General features: G+C 24.9%; 4 protein-coding genes across 8 annotated transcripts; 2 read left to right on the forward strand and 2 right to left on the reverse strand.

Annotated features, from left to right (window-relative positions):
• Positions 1-1,290: 1,290 nt before the first annotated feature.
• LOC126906772 (biogenesis of lysosome-related organelles complex 1 subunit 1) lies at positions 1,291-2,148 on the forward strand. The gene is made up of 4 exons (XM_050687609.1): positions 1,291-1,469; positions 1,534-1,606; positions 1,675-1,892; positions 1,968-2,148. Exons 1-4 carry the CDS (start codon positions 1,409-1,411, stop codon positions 1,994-1,996), a joined length of 381 nt encoding a protein of 126 aa, XP_050543566.1. The 5' UTR covers positions 1,291-1,408; the 3' UTR covers positions 1,997-2,148.
• Positions 2,149-2,793: 645 nt separating this feature from the next.
• LOC126908465 (uncharacterized) lies at positions 2,794-7,608 on the reverse strand. Of its 3 annotated transcripts, XR_007704768.1 has the most exons (10): positions 7,407-7,608; positions 7,141-7,269; positions 6,026-6,129; positions 5,866-5,964; positions 5,513-5,801; positions 5,150-5,424; positions 5,004-5,091; positions 4,824-4,928; positions 4,465-4,568; positions 2,794-4,391 (listed from the first exon to the last, which is right to left on the reverse strand). XR_007704768.1 is itself a non-coding variant. In XM_050690587.1 (9 exons), exons 1-9 carry the CDS (start codon positions 7,606-7,608, stop codon positions 4,531-4,533), a joined length of 1,323 nt encoding a protein of 440 aa, XP_050546544.1. In that variant the 3' UTR covers positions 2,794-4,530. The 3 variants fall into 3 exon arrangements, 2 of the variants coding, with proteins under 2 accessions (XP_050546544.1, XP_050546543.1); XM_050690587.1 differs by having other exon boundaries at positions 2,794-4,568; positions 5,866-5,958; XM_050690586.1 differs by having other exon boundaries at positions 2,794-4,568.
• Positions 7,609-7,859: 251 nt separating this feature from the next.
• Positions 7,860-17,438, forward strand: LOC126908466 (sister chromatid cohesion protein DCC1). Of its 3 annotated transcripts, none has more exons than XM_050690588.1 (8): positions 7,860-7,987; positions 13,959-14,129; positions 14,209-14,365; positions 15,871-16,096; positions 16,183-16,380; positions 16,462-16,587; positions 17,065-17,242; positions 17,309-17,438. In XM_050690588.1, the coding sequence occupies exons 1-8, from the start codon at positions 7,860-7,862 to the stop codon at positions 17,415-17,417; spliced, it is 1,293 nt and encodes a 430-aa protein (XP_050546545.1). In that variant the 3' UTR covers positions 17,418-17,438. The 3 variants fall into 3 exon arrangements, with proteins under 3 accessions (XP_050546545.1, XP_050546546.1, XP_050546547.1); XM_050690589.1 differs by having other exon boundaries at positions 17,065-17,237; XM_050690590.1 differs by lacking the exon at positions 7,860-7,987 and adding an exon at positions 13,739-13,904.
• Positions 12,599-13,658, reverse strand: LOC126908476 (3-oxoacyl-[acyl-carrier-protein] reductase FabG-like). The gene has a single exon (XM_050690604.1). The coding sequence runs from the start codon at positions 13,484-13,486 to the stop codon at positions 12,716-12,718; it is 771 nt and encodes a 256-aa protein (XP_050546561.1). The 5' UTR covers positions 13,487-13,658; the 3' UTR covers positions 12,599-12,715.
• Positions 17,439-18,133: the final 695 nt, after the last annotated feature.

Below are 18,133 nucleotides of genomic sequence, written 5' to 3' on the forward strand. Positions count from 1 at the left end.
AAACCTTAGATATTTCCCTTTCATTTGATATAATTTTTTTTGAAAATCTAACACTTATTCTGTTCACTGGGGGGATTTAAAATAGTAACTTTTTTACAAAAATGAACTTTTTCAACTTAATTTTTGAAAATGTTCCGGAAATACTGCGTCCTTCAAACATATATAAAATTAAAGCTTATTTTATGTACTACAAAATGAAAAAAAAAAATTTGTCCCGACACCTTATCTTTTATACGCAAATGGCTGCCGTATTCAAAAATATGCTATTTTTGTATTCAAATTATGGGTTTTGTATTTTATTTTAATNTACAGATACAGTAATAAATCGAAATTATACAATTTGCTATCTATCTATTTTTTTGGTACAAAAGTCTATAACTTTTTAAAATTTACTCTTTCTTTACCAACAATATCAATTTTTAAGAGAATTACTTCTAAAATCAAATGAATCCTGGTTTAAATTACTCTCTTTTTACCTTCATATCTCATAAAACTAAAAAAATTTTGGTCTAAAATATATAAATGCTTACCATATGTTGATGAAAAGTCTCTAAAAACATTTTTTTATTATCTTATTGAATGATATGAAAGGTATTATTAGTACCAATTATCCCAAATAATATGAACCAGCAAAGTATACAATAATTTTAATGTATATTGGAAACAGCTAATTGTACATTTTATTGTATCAAGTCAAGTTCTTGTACAGGCAATGATCTGTAAGACATTTTTTCAACAATTTTAAAAGTTCAAACCACTAATTTTGAATTAAAAGCTTCAGTTACAGATATAAGTTCCTATTTCATTGGCTTAAATAACAACATGAATATTTCTCCATAATTTAAGATTAATGGCAAAAATTATGTTTTTATTTGCAACTCGCCTCATTTATTGTCAACTACACGACATGTGTTTTCAGCATATTTCCCAAATTTGTCATAATTCAATAGAAAAAAACACTTAATTTCTTTCTATCTTGATAATAACAATAATAACTGAAGATTTGCTTCTAAATTAACAAATATTCATATATATCAAAATAATTTTGGAATGCGTATGTAGCTTGCGGCACAAGTTTTTAGTGCTACTATTGTTCCTGCTATGAAAACGTATCTGAAATTAAACAAATAATAAGCAGCAAGGAGATTTAACCAATTACCGCTTACAATTCAAAATGTTAATATTTTATAGCTAAGAGAGCTAATTGATTTCATTTAATCTGTGATAAAATGGAATTTATCACACAATTTAATTTATTACTTTTTTAAGTGATAAAAACGGGAGGGCTCAAACTACAGAATAAATAAGATCTTATCTTTTCCTTGCTTTAACGACCAAATATTTGTCTCTTCCAACGTATATGATAAGAATTAATCTTAAAACTAAAATTTGCTTTTAAATTTCTAAAATGTTGTCAACTCTTGTCAAAGAACACCAAATTAAACAAGCTGAAAGAAAAGAAATTCAGGGTATTTGTTTTTCTTGGATATTCATCATATGTTTAAAACTCTCTTAATATTGTATTTATTTTAGAAATTAAGCGAAAAGAAGCAGTAAATGCAGCCAAAGATCTAACAAATGCTTTAGTTGAACATCTAAATGTTGGGTAATAGAAATATTAAAGTTATAACTGTATTGTAATATTAGGAACACATTCATGTTTAATTATTTTAGTGTCGCCCAAGCATATTTAAATCAAAAAAAGTTGGATGCGGAAGCTAAACAGTTACATCAAAGTGCCATTTTATTTTCAAAACAGACTTCCCAATGGCTAACATTAATTGACAGTTTTAATAGTGCTCTTAAAGAATTAGGAGATGTTGAAAATTGGACAAGAACTATAGAAAATGATATGCACAATATAACTACTACTTTGGAATATGCTTACAAAGGTATAAATATAAAAATGTTCTAAAAAAAAAAAACAACTGTTTGCACAACACATAACCAGTGTTTTCTGTTTTTAGTGACTCAAAAAAATCGAAAAGAACATTGATGAAATTTATCCAACTTATAAAAAGTACATTAAGTTAATTTATTTAGTTAAACTTTTAATTCTCAGAATGTTAAGGACTCTACTTTTATGAAAAAAATGTTGTTTATATTTAGCATTATTATTAAAATAAAAATATTTTTTCTATCATTAAACTATCTAATTCATTCAATATTCTTCATAATCATTTCAAAAGTATAAAAAAAGCAATGCATTCATAGTTTTTATGGATAAAGGTACGAGTAATTTTTTACAGATTTTCTAAAGTAACATACAATTATTTTTAATCAATGATATGTCATATTTAATTCATTTTAAAGGGAAAAAATTGACTGATACTCTTTAATAAGAATATCAACCAAAAGTAATTAAACTAAAATTTTTTTTTTATTAAAGAATAAACTAAAATAATTATAAAAATAGATAATAATTTAAAAAATAAGTTGATAACTGAAATGTAAGTATCAAGTTATATAGTAATAGGTTTGATGAAAAAATTACCTATATATAATAATTTAAACAACCAGTAATTGCTACTTATTACAGTCACCATTTGTTTTATATTATAACAAATATTCAATTTCAATGTCGGTTTGAAAACAAATTCACTACCAAAAACTTATATTCAATAGTTTATAAAGTGACAATATTTACTAGCTCTGAAGAAAAGACAAGTAGTCAAGTCTTATTTTATTTATAAAATAACAGTGTAGCATTTTGAATTCACTTGCTCAAATAGGAACTTTTCTTTGTTAAAAAGTATTTAAAAATCTATTACTATACTAGAGTTATAACCATAGTTTAAAATTAAAGTTGAAGGTATATTTCAATACACTTTTTATAATCTTGTGCAAAGATACAATTATAACAAAATTTTTGGGAGATATACTTAATTTCTCCCCTTCTTAAAAATTAATATGTATTCTTCATAATTTTTTTGAGATGCTAAAGAATCGGGGGATAAGCCCCTCTAGACTTCAGATTGCACCTGTGATCTTGTGCTCTCAAAATAAATAATATAATGAAGACATAATATAAATATATAATTAAGGTTGTTAAATTTCATTAAAAAAAATTATTGTTAATAATCAACATAAAAGTACATTCTTATTCATAACTAGAATCAAAGAAAAATATTTTAGAAACAAATTAAAAAAACAGTAAATTTTATTCATGGTCCTCATAAAAATGAATTTGTTCATGTTTCTAATTTCTTAAGGATTCAGTTTTTAGCTTCATTCTTACAAAAATAACTCGTTCCTAGGAATTATTTATTAATTTTTTTGAACAAATTCATTCCCAACACTGTAAAATACTATAAAAGCCAAGAAATACATTTATAAAACTTAACTATAAAAAATATTTAGTTTATTGTAGGATTAAAATACATTAATATCTAATATTTAAAAAAATAATTACTTGAAAAACAGTCAAAATAATAAAACTGGCTGGTAGCCATTATTATTTACCACAAATCATTAAATTACATTCATGTAAATCCAAACCTAAGAATTTAAAGACTAAGATTTATGTATAAAATGTAAATAAAGAACAGTATAATATTAAATCATTCAATTAGAACAAAACTATTATAAAGTTAATTATAAATTGACTTTTTACAATTTATGTAATTGTAAAGATCTAATAAGCCATTTTTATGAAACTGAAAGAACAAAGAATAAAAAAATATAATCTAAAAATAACACAACAAATTGTTAGAGATTTTATTCCTTTTGATTTTGCAATAACATTTCCAATCTCATTGAAATAACACAACTTTTCAAAACCCTTTTACCTAATTAGTAATTATCATAATATATTTAATGATGTACAATTAATTAACTTATAATATGACTAGGCAAAATTAAGTAAAATAAATGAAAACTAATAATTAAGTATAATATATGTACAGTTTAACTTGTTGCTCTCTTGATAAAAATAAACTCCATTATATTGTGTCATGATAAATAGTTTACAAATAATTTTACTATTATCAATATATACAAATTATTTTACAACCATATGCTCATTTTAAATAAAATTATAAGCATTTAAAATAAACTTTTAAATTAAACCAATATACAAAAAATAGTCAATTTGGTTAACATTAATTAAAAAAAAAAAAAAAAAAAAAAAAATTCAACATAACAAGTGCATAAATATTATCACAAAGTTATGGAATAAAACTTTTTTTTTTTAGTTTTAAAACTATACATAGTTACAGTAATACATATAAATATTATAATTATGATTTGTAAGAAATTAATTATATCAATTGCTAGTTCATATTTTATAAAAAAAAATTATTTTCTTTATATATTTCATCAATATAAATACTTTAATATTTATCACAATTATTCCTTTGGTTTATAAATTGAAAAAATATTGTACTAGTTCACTATGAAAAAATATAATTTCTTTCAATTATAAAAATATGTTAAATCAAGTCACTGTTAACTAAACTTAAATACCTAATAATAAGAAGTTTCAAACCAATCAAAATCCTGCAAATACTTGAGCAATTTTAGTCATACTTTTCAATAACCAGGAGGTTTTGGAGCTTGATGTTTTGCAACTAAAAAATAATTTACTTTATAATCATATTATTTTTATTGTAACATCAAAATCAGGGTGGATTATGACTATATGGGTCTTCCTAAAGAAAATATAGCTACCACAAGTGAAGGAAAAAAAAAATAGAAAAATTATGTCACTATAGTTCTGTTAATTTTACTAGTAAAATTCAAAATGGGCTCCTTAAAATTGTTGGGTGCAGGGTGTTTGCCTCCCCTCCTTTAATCTAGACCTGATCAAAATACTTTAAACTTACCGACTAGTCTACTATTATATATTTTATCAACCCTTCGGAAAATGGGAGGTGGTGGAATTCTGTTTATAGGCTTAAACATAGAGGTAAATCTAGCTTCCATTTCCTCTGTAATGTAAAATAATTGTTATAACATTTAATATTATATTTTACTATATTACAGCATTATTTATAAAAAATTACCTAATAATGTTAAACTCAAAACAGATGTAGGTCCATTTCGCATGGATGAATGACGTGTAGGAGGTGTTGGTGGTACTCCATTGTTCAGCTATAAATCAATTCATTAATTAAAAGTTCTATTTCAAATATATAAATATAGTTCTTACATTATTTTGAATATTTTTATGTGGTGGCACATTTGGAGGTGGTGGAACATTACGATGAGGAGGAGGTGGAGGAGCACATGCTGGGGGATTTAATGGTGTTTTTATTGGAGGCGGTGGAGGTCTTGTGCTAGGATGCTTAATAGGCCTTAATGTTCGAGAACCCCATTGAGGATTAGGGAGTGTTGTTAATGTTGTTCTTAAAATACTATCTTGTGATTGATGAAATGCAGGCAACTGATTTTTATTGCTAATAGTATAGTTGTTGAATTGAGGTGCTAAAAAAATCAATTAAAATCTCTAATAAATAAGTTATTAATAATTGATAAATAAATAAAAAATGTATGATTAATTTATTTAACATACGTTGATTATTAGGAGCAGCTGGTGGTGTTCTTGGAATTCTCATACTTTGTGCACGAGAAACTAAATTACGACCATCACCTGCTGCTAAATTGTTAGAACTAACTGTCAAGTTTGATTTTTTAACTGGTACAGTTGGTTTATTTGGAGGTTTGGGGGCTACATTAGGTTTACCATAACCTCCAGGTGGGGGACCTTTGCCAGAAGCATTTTCTGGTATTAGACTTGGAACACTACCAGTTCTGTTGTGTCCAACGCCAGCTGGTATAATAGATACTGGCTCAGAAGCACTCTAAAAAAAATTATCATGATATTAAATAAAATGGTAAATTACAAGTTTATATTATTAATATTACAAAAGGAATGTTTGATTTTTGATTATAAGATGATGGTGGCTGGGGTGGTGGACCTCTTGCCTTAATATCATTTTGACTTTTTCTTAAAGTATCCTGTTTCTAAAAAACATTAATTCATTAGAATTAGAACAAATTAAATAAAAATTATTAAGCTATTTACGTTTTTCAATGGGAGAGTATTTGTGTTTAATGGTGATTTATTCATAGAAGTTTGATTAAATAATGCAGTTGGTGTAATATTGCTTGTTGCCTGAGATTTTGTGGCTAAAACGTCAAACACTAATTAAAACTTTATAATAGACTTTTCTAAAAGTTGACCAAATGCCTATACAAAATTCAAAAACTAGTATTCTTTGAAAAACTAGTATTCTTTGAAAAACTAGTATTCTTTGAAAAACTAGTATTCTTTGAAAAACTAGTATTCTTTGAAAAACTAGTATTCAATGAACATCATAAAAATTAGTAAATATTATTATTAGACTAAAATAGAATAAATTACTTATAAAAAAAATCTAAGCTTTATAATATTTTCATACACAGACGTTTCACGATAGTCCCTAAAAAATTTAATAGCCTTCTAATTAGAAAATTTTGTAGCATCATTATTATAATTATACTTATGTATTACATATTAATATTAATTACATACAAATATGTAAGCTATATGTCACTTTTGCCACTTAACACTGAATTTACTAAAAACTGACATAAGTAGATAAGCTTTTAATAAAGAGAGATATTTATAATACAACTAACTATTATCACTTTTTTCAAGTTAAAAACTTTTAAGTACAATAATATTCACTACTTTTTGAATTTTTTTATTGAAATATAAATTGTCTTTTACTTCATAAAACTGAGAAAAATTTAACTGTAAAACATTGATAAAAAATGTTTTTAATGATTACTTAAATATGTATAACATTATATGGCATACTTTATATGTGCTAAGATAATCAATAGAATTTTCATACATAAAAATTATAATGATTATTTATTTAAATATTAATTACCCTTCTACCCCTCCAATTATAATATTGGTTAATAATTATAATATTACACATTTACATGTAAAAAAATACTAGTTTTTCTGATTAATTAATACAAATTAGTACTGGCTGATAGTGTTTGGATTAACTTCACAAAATTCATAAATGCATATAATATACAAACTTTATTAAGTTTTTTTTAATTAACATAAATACATCATATGGTAATATTTACAAAATAATAACTTATCTTATAATAAAGAAAAAATATTTTCTACTATCTTACTTGGTTTAAGCTTAGGCATTCCTCCAGCGAATAGCTCTGCTAATCCATTGGGAGTTCGAGCCGCAATGCCAGAAACTGTTTCTTCTGTTTTAGTTGAGCCATTACATGATGTAGGAGTTTTTGGAGAATCTAATATAATATAAAAAATTAAGACAAGTTAATAAATATACTCCAAATGAAACTAATAAATTTAAACATAGAACAATAAATAAATGTATCTAGGTAAATAATCAGAGAATTAGATCAACATATGGTAATACACTTACTACTGATAAGTGGTTTACTCTTGTCAACGGTAACAGTTTTTTTTAAAGTTTTGCCCTGTCTAATTGATTGTAATAATTGATCCCTGGCTTGACCTGAGTTTCCTTTCTTGCCTCCACTGCCAAAGGCTGGAAGGCCAATTGGTGGCGGTAACGGAGGACCAGAAGATGGAGCAGGTGGTGGAGGTGGTGGAGGGAATGGCATGTTAGTAGCAATTCAGTTAAGTCGATTGATCACACATTCGGGTAATAGAGTAGTCAATTAGTCAATTTGAAAATGAATATTCATCGACTATAAGGTTTTTAGTTAAAATAGGGCGCGGCGTCGACGACAAGTGGGTATGGTGTGACACAATACACAATGTAGGACCCAGTCAATGTCAGAAAAATGACTCACAAAATGAGGGGGCCATGTACTCAGGCGTTGACGACGGATAAGCAGAAATCGCGTTGACGATGACGAAACTCGATTGGCCAAATTGGAACGTTAGGAAGCTTAGTGGCCGGAAACGTTATCACTACTTGTGTCTTCGTTGGCCATTCTTATCCGGAAGATTGGCTGTTGCTTACGCTATTATCAACTAGTACGTATTATCGTCGTTTATCAATTACTTTAACAAAAACATTATTAATAATAAAAACAACAGAACAAAAATCAGGATAACTTTAATTAAATTAAACTGCGCCTGATTGTTATTTTAAAAATTAAAATTTATTTAAAAATACTTATACATGTAACATTTTTATGTGTATGTAATAAATTAGATATATCTTACTGTATCATCTTGTGTCAGAGAACACTTCATTACAAAAGTTATAACATGACGCATGTGTGGATAGTGGGGAAGTGCACCAAATGATAAAAATATGAGGAAATGTAGCGAACATATGATGATAGATGAGAGGATAGAGGGGCAATATGGCGGCCTCAGCAAGGCCATCTCTACGTGTGGGACTTGTGATTCCACAGATGACGATTTGCGTGGCGGCTTTTTACAAAATTAAACATGTGCCTAAGAACTCCAACATAGATAATAAATAAATAGTTTTTAAATTAATTTTTACATTTACTAAAACGTAGTGATATTTAATTACCGGAGAATTTATTTTTACGCTTTTTTCAAACGGATTATATACTGTGACATATTTTCAAACAGATATTGTCGAGTTGTTGGAAATTTTTCTTATTTTACCCATATCCTGGAAATGTATAGTGATCATCATAATAATTTTATACTATATTCCCCCTAAAAAATTTCTAAGTTAAGTAATCGGTATATTTTTTTAATTGAGTTTTTGGTTTTTATCCAAGAACGCTCCAAAAATACGCCATTGTTTATGTGTAAAACCTAAATAATATTAAAATATCAATTACACTATATAATTTATAACTATTAGCATTTATTATTTTTTATATATTATAATATGTATTTTTGTATAATAAAAGTAAAATTAATTTTAGTAAATTGTCAGTATTTTATTCTAAACACAATCTAATTATGTTTCTTTAAAGTAACTTTATTATTTTTTAATAATTAATAGTTTAACGAAGGGTAGGATTAATATTTTTAAATCTATATTTCTTTTATTTTAAACTTCACACCCACTCCATTCTCGAAATCAATTTATGTTACAGCATTTGCACTAGCAATACTATTGTTGAAAATTAATTTCATAACACGTAAGTTTAACTCAGAGGAGGTTTACTCTACAAGTGTTGTTATCTATTTTTATTCTATATAAAATTGATTTATTTTCATTTTCAATTCTTACGTATAATAATTATATTTGAAAATTATAATTTTGTCGTTTAAATAATAAAGTTTTTCATTAGCTGAAAATAAACTAATGCTTTACAAAATTAGAAATTTATTAGATAAATAATTTTTATTTTCTATTAAAACAATTTTTGTTAAAAACCGGTCTATCCTAATTAAATGAATATTAGCAGTTTAGCATGTTGCTACAATAAGGGATAACAGTTTATTCCTCGTAAAGATTATATTTACCCCATGCACACTACTAGAATACAGTATAAAAGGCTAATTTCGATATATAATTCTTAAAAATAATGAAATTTAAAATCTTCAAAATGAAACAATTAATTTAAATAACTTCAAAGATATTCGCAAAGTGAAAAATTGAAGGAGAGAAAAAGCAATTATAATTATCATATAATTTAAAACATTATATATATGCGTACAAATATGTAAGCACTTTAAAACTTAAAAAAATTGGTATTTAATTAAATTTGTTGTCCACTTTTTCGTGAGACCGAAAATGTATTTAGATTTAAAAATAGTAATATTTTTGATTATTTGATAAACAATAATTTTACATATTTTTTGTTGAATTATGACTATTAGTACTCACACTTCGTTCGTAAATCATAATTTTATCCAACACCAATCATTGTTTTCATCATTAGTGCAGCAAAATTTGTATAAAAATCTGATAAAAATTAAAAACCAAAATTTATTACGGTAAAATAAAAAATATCTATCAGAATTCATTGATAATGTATTTTTTATTATTATTAAGCATGAAATTAGTATCATTAGCAGAAATTTATTTCATGGTAAGTGTTAGGATTTTAAACAATTTTTATGACCTGAAAACATATTAACAATAAATTAATGTTATGTCATGTTTTTTATCTCATCAAAATTTCTTTATTTTGTATCGCTCTTAAGGAAAATTCGAGCAGAAATTAAGAGATTTCCGATTAATAAAGAGTTTGTTGAATCAAAGATTCACTATATATTGCCAAAACTGTAGGCCACAGATCGAAATTAATGTTTAATAATAAACAAACAATAATACAGACTTCATCCAAGATAGTAAACTAATAAAAATGTTAAAAACAAAATAACATGAAGTGTAACTCATATGAAAAACAAAATATTCGAATTCAAATGACTTCGAATTAAAAAATAAAATAAATAAATAAATATCTTATCTTTTATCGAAATGTGGTCTTCATAGGCGAAATTCGGATGAGGATCGGTAGACTAACCCACCTAATTACATTGCAACATATTTAAAAATTGTGAAAGCAACATATAACAATTATATAAAAGAAGAAAAAAACTAATACCACACAAATATTTTATTCGAATTGTGAATTTGGTGCACTACAGACTGCCAAAACTGTAAGACCACAGTCTTACAGCTAGTACGATACCATATTTGATGATAAATAATCATTGTTTATAATATACATTTATAAACCAATCCCAACCCACTTATCCTCAATAAATACATATGGACCTCTGCTACTTCTACGGGTACTAAAAATAAAAATTTAAATGACACCCCTAGTATTCTGTAAGGAACAATTAAATATAATTCAGTTTTATAAAAGTATCTCAAATCGTACTATTAGGTAAAAAAACTTTTATATAAGAAAAAAATCAATTTTGATTTTTATTAAATTTAAAATTCTTTAGGTGACCTGAAGTTTATTTGAATCAAAATTGCATCACTTATAGTTTTTCAAACCTTAATCAATTTTCCTTTAAAAAGGAAGATTGAAAATTCAAAGCAAAGATAGCATGATTCTTAATTTATATTAAGTTTTGTGTTACGAATATAAACAATGTATTTATTAAGCAGTACACATTAAGAATAATTATTTTCAAGAATTTTAAGACTAAAATTTAATTAAGTTGTATTTAAATTAAGTATTTTTAAAACTTCAAGTATTGTAAATCATAATTGATTAATAATTTTTGTCATTTAAATAGAAATTATTTATAAAAAATATATCTGAAAATAACACTAGACACATTTTTCTGAGTTCAAAACGTTTGTATTTAATGCTACCCAAGAATTTTTGTTAAGAAAAAAATATTTTTTCTAGCTTACCCTGAATAATATTTCTAGGTATCCCACTGCTAACAACCCTTAGATAACTTGCTATTAAAAAACTTGGAATATACATAAACGTAAGAATATAAATTATAAATAACATTACACACATTTTAACTAGAGTTCTATTAGGGTTATTTGCTAAGACACCCTCAAAAATCTTAGAGGCGCCCTGGATCAACAGTCTAAATAGCCCATTATATAGGCATACCACTGAAAATAAGTATTTTCTTTAAACTCAATATTATAAATATTATTGAAACAAAAAAAACCATTAAGTGGCTAAATTTATAATGCCTCTCCTTAAAAAAATAATTATCGAGAACAAATAAAATTATTTTACAGATATTTCAAGTGACTAAACTTTTATTGTGTGAATTTATAGCTTGACACTTAAGTTAAAACATTATACACGACTTTAGCTATAAAATGAATATAATAAAAAACCAATTTACAAATAAAAACAACTACAATAATATTAAAAAACAATTAGAAATATCAAGATAATAAATCGTTAAATTATAGAATCTGTATTTAAAAGCAATAACAAGCAAGAATGAATGATATAAATACTTTATAAATTGAGAATTAATATGTAGAGAGAGAGTGTGTATATTATGCATTTCAAAAAAATTAGTTAATGAGACTGTTTTGATGAAAGGTAGGGACAAGTCAAGTCACAAACCATTATAAAATCTTTTTTATTTATAAAATCTGGAAAAGGAGAAGAGTTAAAAGAAAGTAGGTTGGAAGAAGATTATGGCAAAAGAAAGCTAAGCTTATTGCTTTATATACAATAATATATTTCAATCTATCATAACTCCATAAAATTTTTGTACAAAAATCAGATTTATATTTTAATCATTAATGGTAATTGACCGTAGCAAAAATATTTTTTAACTGTAAACAAATTAAATTTTTTAATTTAATTTAAAGGAGACCAATAAAATGATATTCTAATAAAAAACAGAAATAATTAAATTCCTCATACACATTGTATAATTGTCATTAAACAAATTGAAAATAAAGTTTCATGTAAATACATATATAACCGGACTAACTACCCATCCCGTAGTATAAATTGTTAAGAAACCTCTTCCTTTGGGGGAGGCCACAATAGCCCTTAATGGGCTGATAAAGCAATAATATATATATATTAGTAAACTTATAATTTCTAGAAGCAATCTATTGTTTTATGTTTAAATGTTCATCCCAAAGAATAAAAAAGTTAAGGAATTTCAGTTTGTCAATAAAGTATATGAAAGAAACAAAAAAAGTCTTTCATTCACCATTTAAGCTTACAAAAAAAATTTAGTTGTTCAACATTATGACATATATAATATAATTGTATTGATAATTTATAATAGAATATAGATAGTAAAAATCAAAAAAATGATAAAACATCTTTTCAATAGAATTTAATAAAAAATCAATTTAAAATTCTATCTTGGACACATGACATGTCTTCCACCATCAACTAAAAGTGTATTACCAGTTGAAAAACTAGAATCATCACTTGCTAAAAACGCAATTGCTTTAGCAACTTCTTCTGGTGTTCCTGGTCTACCCAATGCATGAGTATCTTTTGTTCTTTCAAGAAACTTGACGTAGTCTTCCTCACTCATGCCATTTCTTTTTAAAATTTCTGTTATGACAACTCCTGGATTAACACTATTAACTCTCACACCTTTAGGTGCTAATTCCAGCGCTACACATTTAGTAAATTGATCTAAAGCTGACTTAGACATACAATATGCTAAAACATTAGGAAAAGAACGCACTCCATTAACACTTGATACATTAACTATATTGCCTTTTGATTTAATTAAGTATGGTATAGCAAGCATGGTCAAATGATAAATTGAGCGAACATTAGTATTCATAATTCGATCATACTGTTCCAATGAAGTAGTTTCTATAGATCCTGTTTCCAATATTCCTGCATTGTTAATTAGAACATCAAGGCTTTTATAATGGGCTATAGTTGAATCAAATATGTGTTTTGTATCTAACTCTTGAGTTAAGTCACCAGAAACTATAAATGGTTTGTTAGAACTTATACTCTCACATCGGTCTGCGATAGTTTGTAAATTAGCAGTATTTCTACCTGTAAGTGCAAGCTTAGCTCCCAATTTTGAAAAGTATAATGCTGTAGCTGCTCCAATCCCAGAACTAGCACCAGTTATTAAAACTATTTTGCTTTGTAGACTCATTTTTGGGAAATTTAGTATACTTATTAACCAGCACACAATAACAAATAAATAAAATACCTGTTAAATAAATTAGTCCCAAGACTAACAAGATATCTATCGAGTAAGCTTATTACTTTAATTAAAGCTTATTTTAACAGCGTAATTACAACAAGTTGATGATTTACTTATCAAATATTTAGGTTTACAACTGCACAACACACACATTTATTCCCGCCTTTTTTACAAATATTTACCTTATCATTATACATCTTACACATATGTGAGTAATAATGTATCTTCTTCAATATTTTTAAATTATTATTTTAATTTAGTCTTAATATAATTTTAAAATTTTAACTTCTCTAAGTATTTCACCTAAATTCATAAGTAAAATTTATTTTTATAAAAATTATTCTACCGTTATGTCTCAGAGCAACAAGTATGTTAATTTTATTTTGAAGTAGTTAAATATATTTTAATTTTTTTTTTTTAGCTTTTATGAAAGAACTATCGAAGATGTCAAAAAAGTTATAGCTCATGCTAAACTTTCTGAAGATGACCTCAAGCCTAATGTTCAACCAATATATTTTGATGAGCAATTTGATAACTATAAATTATTGGAATTGGATGAAGAAATATTATCAAACCTTAAAAGTGGCCAAACGTAAGTAGCTATTGTGTTTACTAATTTCTAGTTGATATTGTTATAAGAAATGTCTAAAAGTTGACCGTTTTTAAATTAGTGTAGTGTTCAAAGGGGACAAGGATGAACCTGCAGTGTTATGTACAGAAACCAAAACATTTGATGTAAAAGAAGCAGAAACTTCAAATGCTATTTTGTTATTACCCAATTTAACTTTTCCCAGTGAAAATAGCGATGAAAAACTAATAAAAAGAAAAGTAACTCTTTTTAAATTAGATTTTTATGCTATACTAGCTATGTAAAGCTTGGTATGTGGTTTAGGAATTTAGTGTTTAATTTATTTATTATTTAATTTATATAATTAATCATTTAATATATTGAATTTTAATATATAATATTATTTTATTACATATTTAATTTATAGAAGTTATAGTATGGTAGTTTTTAACAGAAAAAAAGCTAGATACATTTAATAATTGGCAACAGTACATTAAGTAAAAACTTTATAATTTTGGTTAATACTCATATTTTTTAACTATAATGGATTAAAATATAATAATTAAAAAGTATTGGATAAAAATTAGAGTTAATTTCTTTTAGAGTGTGGTTCAAGGGTTTATCATGAAATAATATAAGCATTAACTATGAGTAAATTTAAATTTCTGAGTTTAATATTTTTTAATTTTAAATTAATAATATTTTTAATATAGATTTAATTTTGAAATGTTACCTTGTAAATATCCGATTTTTAATTCATAATTTCAGCATATAAAAATTTGACAATGATGATTATGTTTTTTACATGATTTTTAAGCATGTGATTAGAATAGGCGTTCTATAAAAGATATCTCTGCATTTTATAATAATTTGTATACCTAAAAATCATCATTGTCTGTTTCTTATGTGGTTATTTTTATTGACATAAGTATAATATATATAAATTATTATAGTTGAAAAATAAGCAAATCACTTTAACATTTTACATAATATTAATACAACATATATACTTAAGAGTAAGATTTACATATTGTGTTTGTTTATTAGGATAAGAATAAGAAGTAACTGACAAGCATAATTTGTGGGTATCTTCTTAGTAAAAAAAGATTTTAAAAGTGACTAATATTATTGACATAGACGAATTTATTATTGATATAATACTAAAACATGTGCAATACAATATTAGTAAATAATATTTCTTTATTAAATTTTTCTCCAAATAATCTACTTAAATTACAGGATAATAATCTTATTTCATGATATTGAAAAGTATATTACAACACACGCCCCAATTTTTTTAACTGTTGTATCCCCACAACTGATGTTTATTGTCGGATCATTTTATGAATTTAAAAGAAGACAAAATTTATTGTATCACGGTTTTGCACAATTGCACAATTTTTTATTAATATAAGTATGTATAATGCATTGTGTATATTATTAGTAAAAGTAAATATGATTTATCTTATGCTTAAAATAATAACGAAAAACGATATGAGTTAATTAATAAGTTGTCTGTTGTTTATATTTAATTTTTATATATAAATATTTTGATCTAAAAAAAATTTGATAAACTAACATACTAAAAAAACTTATAAAAGCTCACAAATAGTTTTTGATATTAACAAATAATTTTCCTGTGATCAAATTAATTTCAAATTTAAAGCTTGTTAAGTAAATTTGTAGCATTGACAAATTTAACTTGTTTTATTGTATAATAATAAAAAAAAATTTTTAATGAATGTGTTATATTATTCTTTTTTAGATCATTGGAATATTCCATACATATTTTGAAGTTCGACTCTGTAAGCCACGATTAAAAAAGTTAATACATATTTTGAACAAATCGAGTTATAAAGGATCGGAACATGAAACTGAAATTTCCGAAACATGTGAATTATATACTTTTAAAAAACTATCAACAATAGTACAAGCTAGTGATGATGAACTGAGAGAAGCTTTAAAAGAAATCGGTGCATTTCAAATAAATGGTATTTAAAACAGAATAATTTTTTTTTTGAGAATTTGTTTATTTATTTTTTACAAATAAAAATTCAAAGGATTTTTATTAATTTAGATTATTGGAGAATATTAGAATTTGATTATGAAGCTAGAGCATTATCTTTCTTATTAAATTTAATTGATGAACAGTCGTGGTCATATAATGCTGTACCAATGGATGAATCAGTAAAAATTCTTAGTGAATTATTACCCTCAGCTATTCTATATCATATAATTGATAAATATAGTATTAAATGTTTATCTACAAATTTAAGTATGAAAGTGAATATGTTTGAATTCATTGAATATTATAACATGACTATTTTTATACTAAAATTATTTTTTCCTGTTACAGATGAAACTCATCGATCTTTAATTGAAGATAAAGTTTGTCGTTTTCTTGCTTCTATGCTACTAAGACCATGTGAAAAATTTAATTTCACTGATTTTCAAGTAGCTTGGCAAGCGAGTGTGCCTGAAGGTAAATTCATGTGTTTAATATACATGTTAAACTTATTTCTAGGCTTTATGTAACTGATCTTAATATCGTCTTTGTTAATATAGAAATGATAATATCAAAAGATTTTTTTATTATCACTTAAATATGATACTTCAAAAAATGAGCAAACAAAATTTTAAACTTATTTAAATGTACTGATTGGCAAAGATATGGACTAAATTATTACAACTATTATTATTTAAGCATTTTTCACTAGGGTAATCCACTCCTATAGCCCTTAAATAAAGCCTTGACTGGCTTTTATCATGTAATTATTATAAAATTTTATGTTGTCAATAAAATTATTGTGAAAAATTACTTACTATAGTAACATACTAGGTTATCGCACCCTAGGAATAAGTCTATCCTTTTTACTCTTTTTTAATTTTGCCCGGCTTTTCCAAGTATCAATTAACAACTCAAAAATTAATTTTTATCTAAAAATATTCATTTGATTAGGGATGATTACGAATCTAAAACAACTAGAAGGTACTGTTTTAATTGATAAATCAAGCCATCCACAAACAATTTGTTATTTCAATGAACAAGATTTACCTGATGACATTTCTGAAAGAGTTCAACATTTATTTCAAATTAAAGAAAAATGGACTCTCGATGAAATTTGCCCTTTTGTTGAGTAATATATTAACTATCAACATTTAAAGTTAATATTTGATTTTATATTGTTAATTTTGTTTATCAGGAAGCTTGCTACGGCCAAAATGAATGTTAACACTTTATTAGCCAAGTATGCTCGTGCAACAAATGTAGATGGTGAAAGATTATATTGTTCAAAACATAGCTCTAAATAAAGTTTAAAAATTGATATAACACTATTTATTTTTTATTTTGTGATATATTTTATTGTTATGTCTTAAAAAATTAAAAATATAAATACTAATAAAAAGTGTATAATGCAACTTCATCACCAATCAGATATACTTTAAATGAATAATATTTATTATATTATCATAGAAGTATTTTTAATATTATTATGACTTTTATGTTTAACTGTCACATTCAACAAGAGTTCTTACTAAAGCTGATATTAACTGAACTAAACAATAAGAAAAAATATTTTAAGTAAAATAAAAACAATTTAAAATCTTGTATTACTTGCAATCGTATGCATATTTTCTTAAAATAAATTTTTAGCTTTTAAAAATTGCTTTCATATTTTAATTGTTCAAAAAAGATCTATTGATTAGAATAGAAAAAGCTCTTTAAAATGATAGTAATATAATACAAATACAAAGATTTAGGAATGACTACCTACACGCCAAGATACAGCTAAGTTGGTTAGATTTATACTTATATTTATTTAATAATAGGCTAGTAAGTAGGATGTCTAGTACTACCAATTATATTAAAATAGATTATATGAATATGTATAAAATCAAAAACATGATAAAGTATTTATTTTTATTTTTTTGGGTTTTGAAGTTTAATTTATATCTTTCATTTGTATAACAAAAAATTAATATAAAAATGGTTATACAAAGCATAACACTAAGAATAACTGTATATA

Source organism: Daktulosphaira vitifoliae, unplaced genomic scaffold (genome assembly GCF_025091365.1).
Source record: "Daktulosphaira vitifoliae isolate Bord-2020 unplaced genomic scaffold, ASM2509136v1 Scaffold_5, whole genome shotgun sequence".
In the NCBI taxonomy this organism is placed as follows: Eukaryota; Metazoa; Arthropoda; class Insecta; order Hemiptera; family Phylloxeridae; genus Daktulosphaira; species Daktulosphaira vitifoliae.

Bases quoted from the DNA above. Each gene is read 5' to 3' on its own strand.
- LOC126908466 (XM_050690588.1), top strand. From the start codon at position 7,860: ATGACGAAACTCGATTGGCCAAATTGGAACGTTAGGAAGCTTAGTGGC. The intron at 14,130-14,208 runs GTAAGTAGCTAT...TTTTTAAATTAG, and splicing joins AACCTTAAAAGTGGCCAAAC to TGTAGTGTTCAAAGGGGACA. The intron at 16,097-16,182 runs GTATTTAAAACA...TTATTAATTTAG, and splicing joins CGGTGCATTTCAAATAAATG to ATTATTGGAGAATATTAGAA.
- LOC126908465 (XM_050690586.1), bottom strand. From the start codon at position 7,608: ATGCCATTCCCTCCACCACCTCCACCACCTGCTCCATCTTCTGGTCCT. The intron at 7,270-7,406 runs GTAAGTGTATTA...ATATTATATTAG, and splicing joins GAGTAAACCACTTATCAGTA to ATTCTCCAAAAACTCCTACA. The intron at 6,130-7,140 runs GTAAGATAGTAG...TTGACGTTTTAG, and splicing joins AATGCCTAAGCTTAAACCAA to CCACAAAATCTCAGGCAACA.
- LOC126906772 (XM_050687609.1), top strand. From the start codon at position 1,409: ATGTTGTCAACTCTTGTCAAAGAACACCAAATTAAACAAGCTGAAAGA. The intron at 1,470-1,533 runs GTATTTGTTTTT...TATTTATTTTAG, and splicing joins TGAAAGAAAAGAAATTCAGG to AAATTAAGCGAAAAGAAGCA. The intron at 1,893-1,967 runs GTATAAATATAA...TTCTGTTTTTAG, and splicing joins TTTGGAATATGCTTACAAAG to TGACTCAAAAAAATCGAAAA.
- LOC126908476 (XM_050690604.1), bottom strand. From the start codon at position 13,486: ATGAGTCTACAAAGCAAAATAGTTTTAATAACTGGTGCTAGTTCTGGG.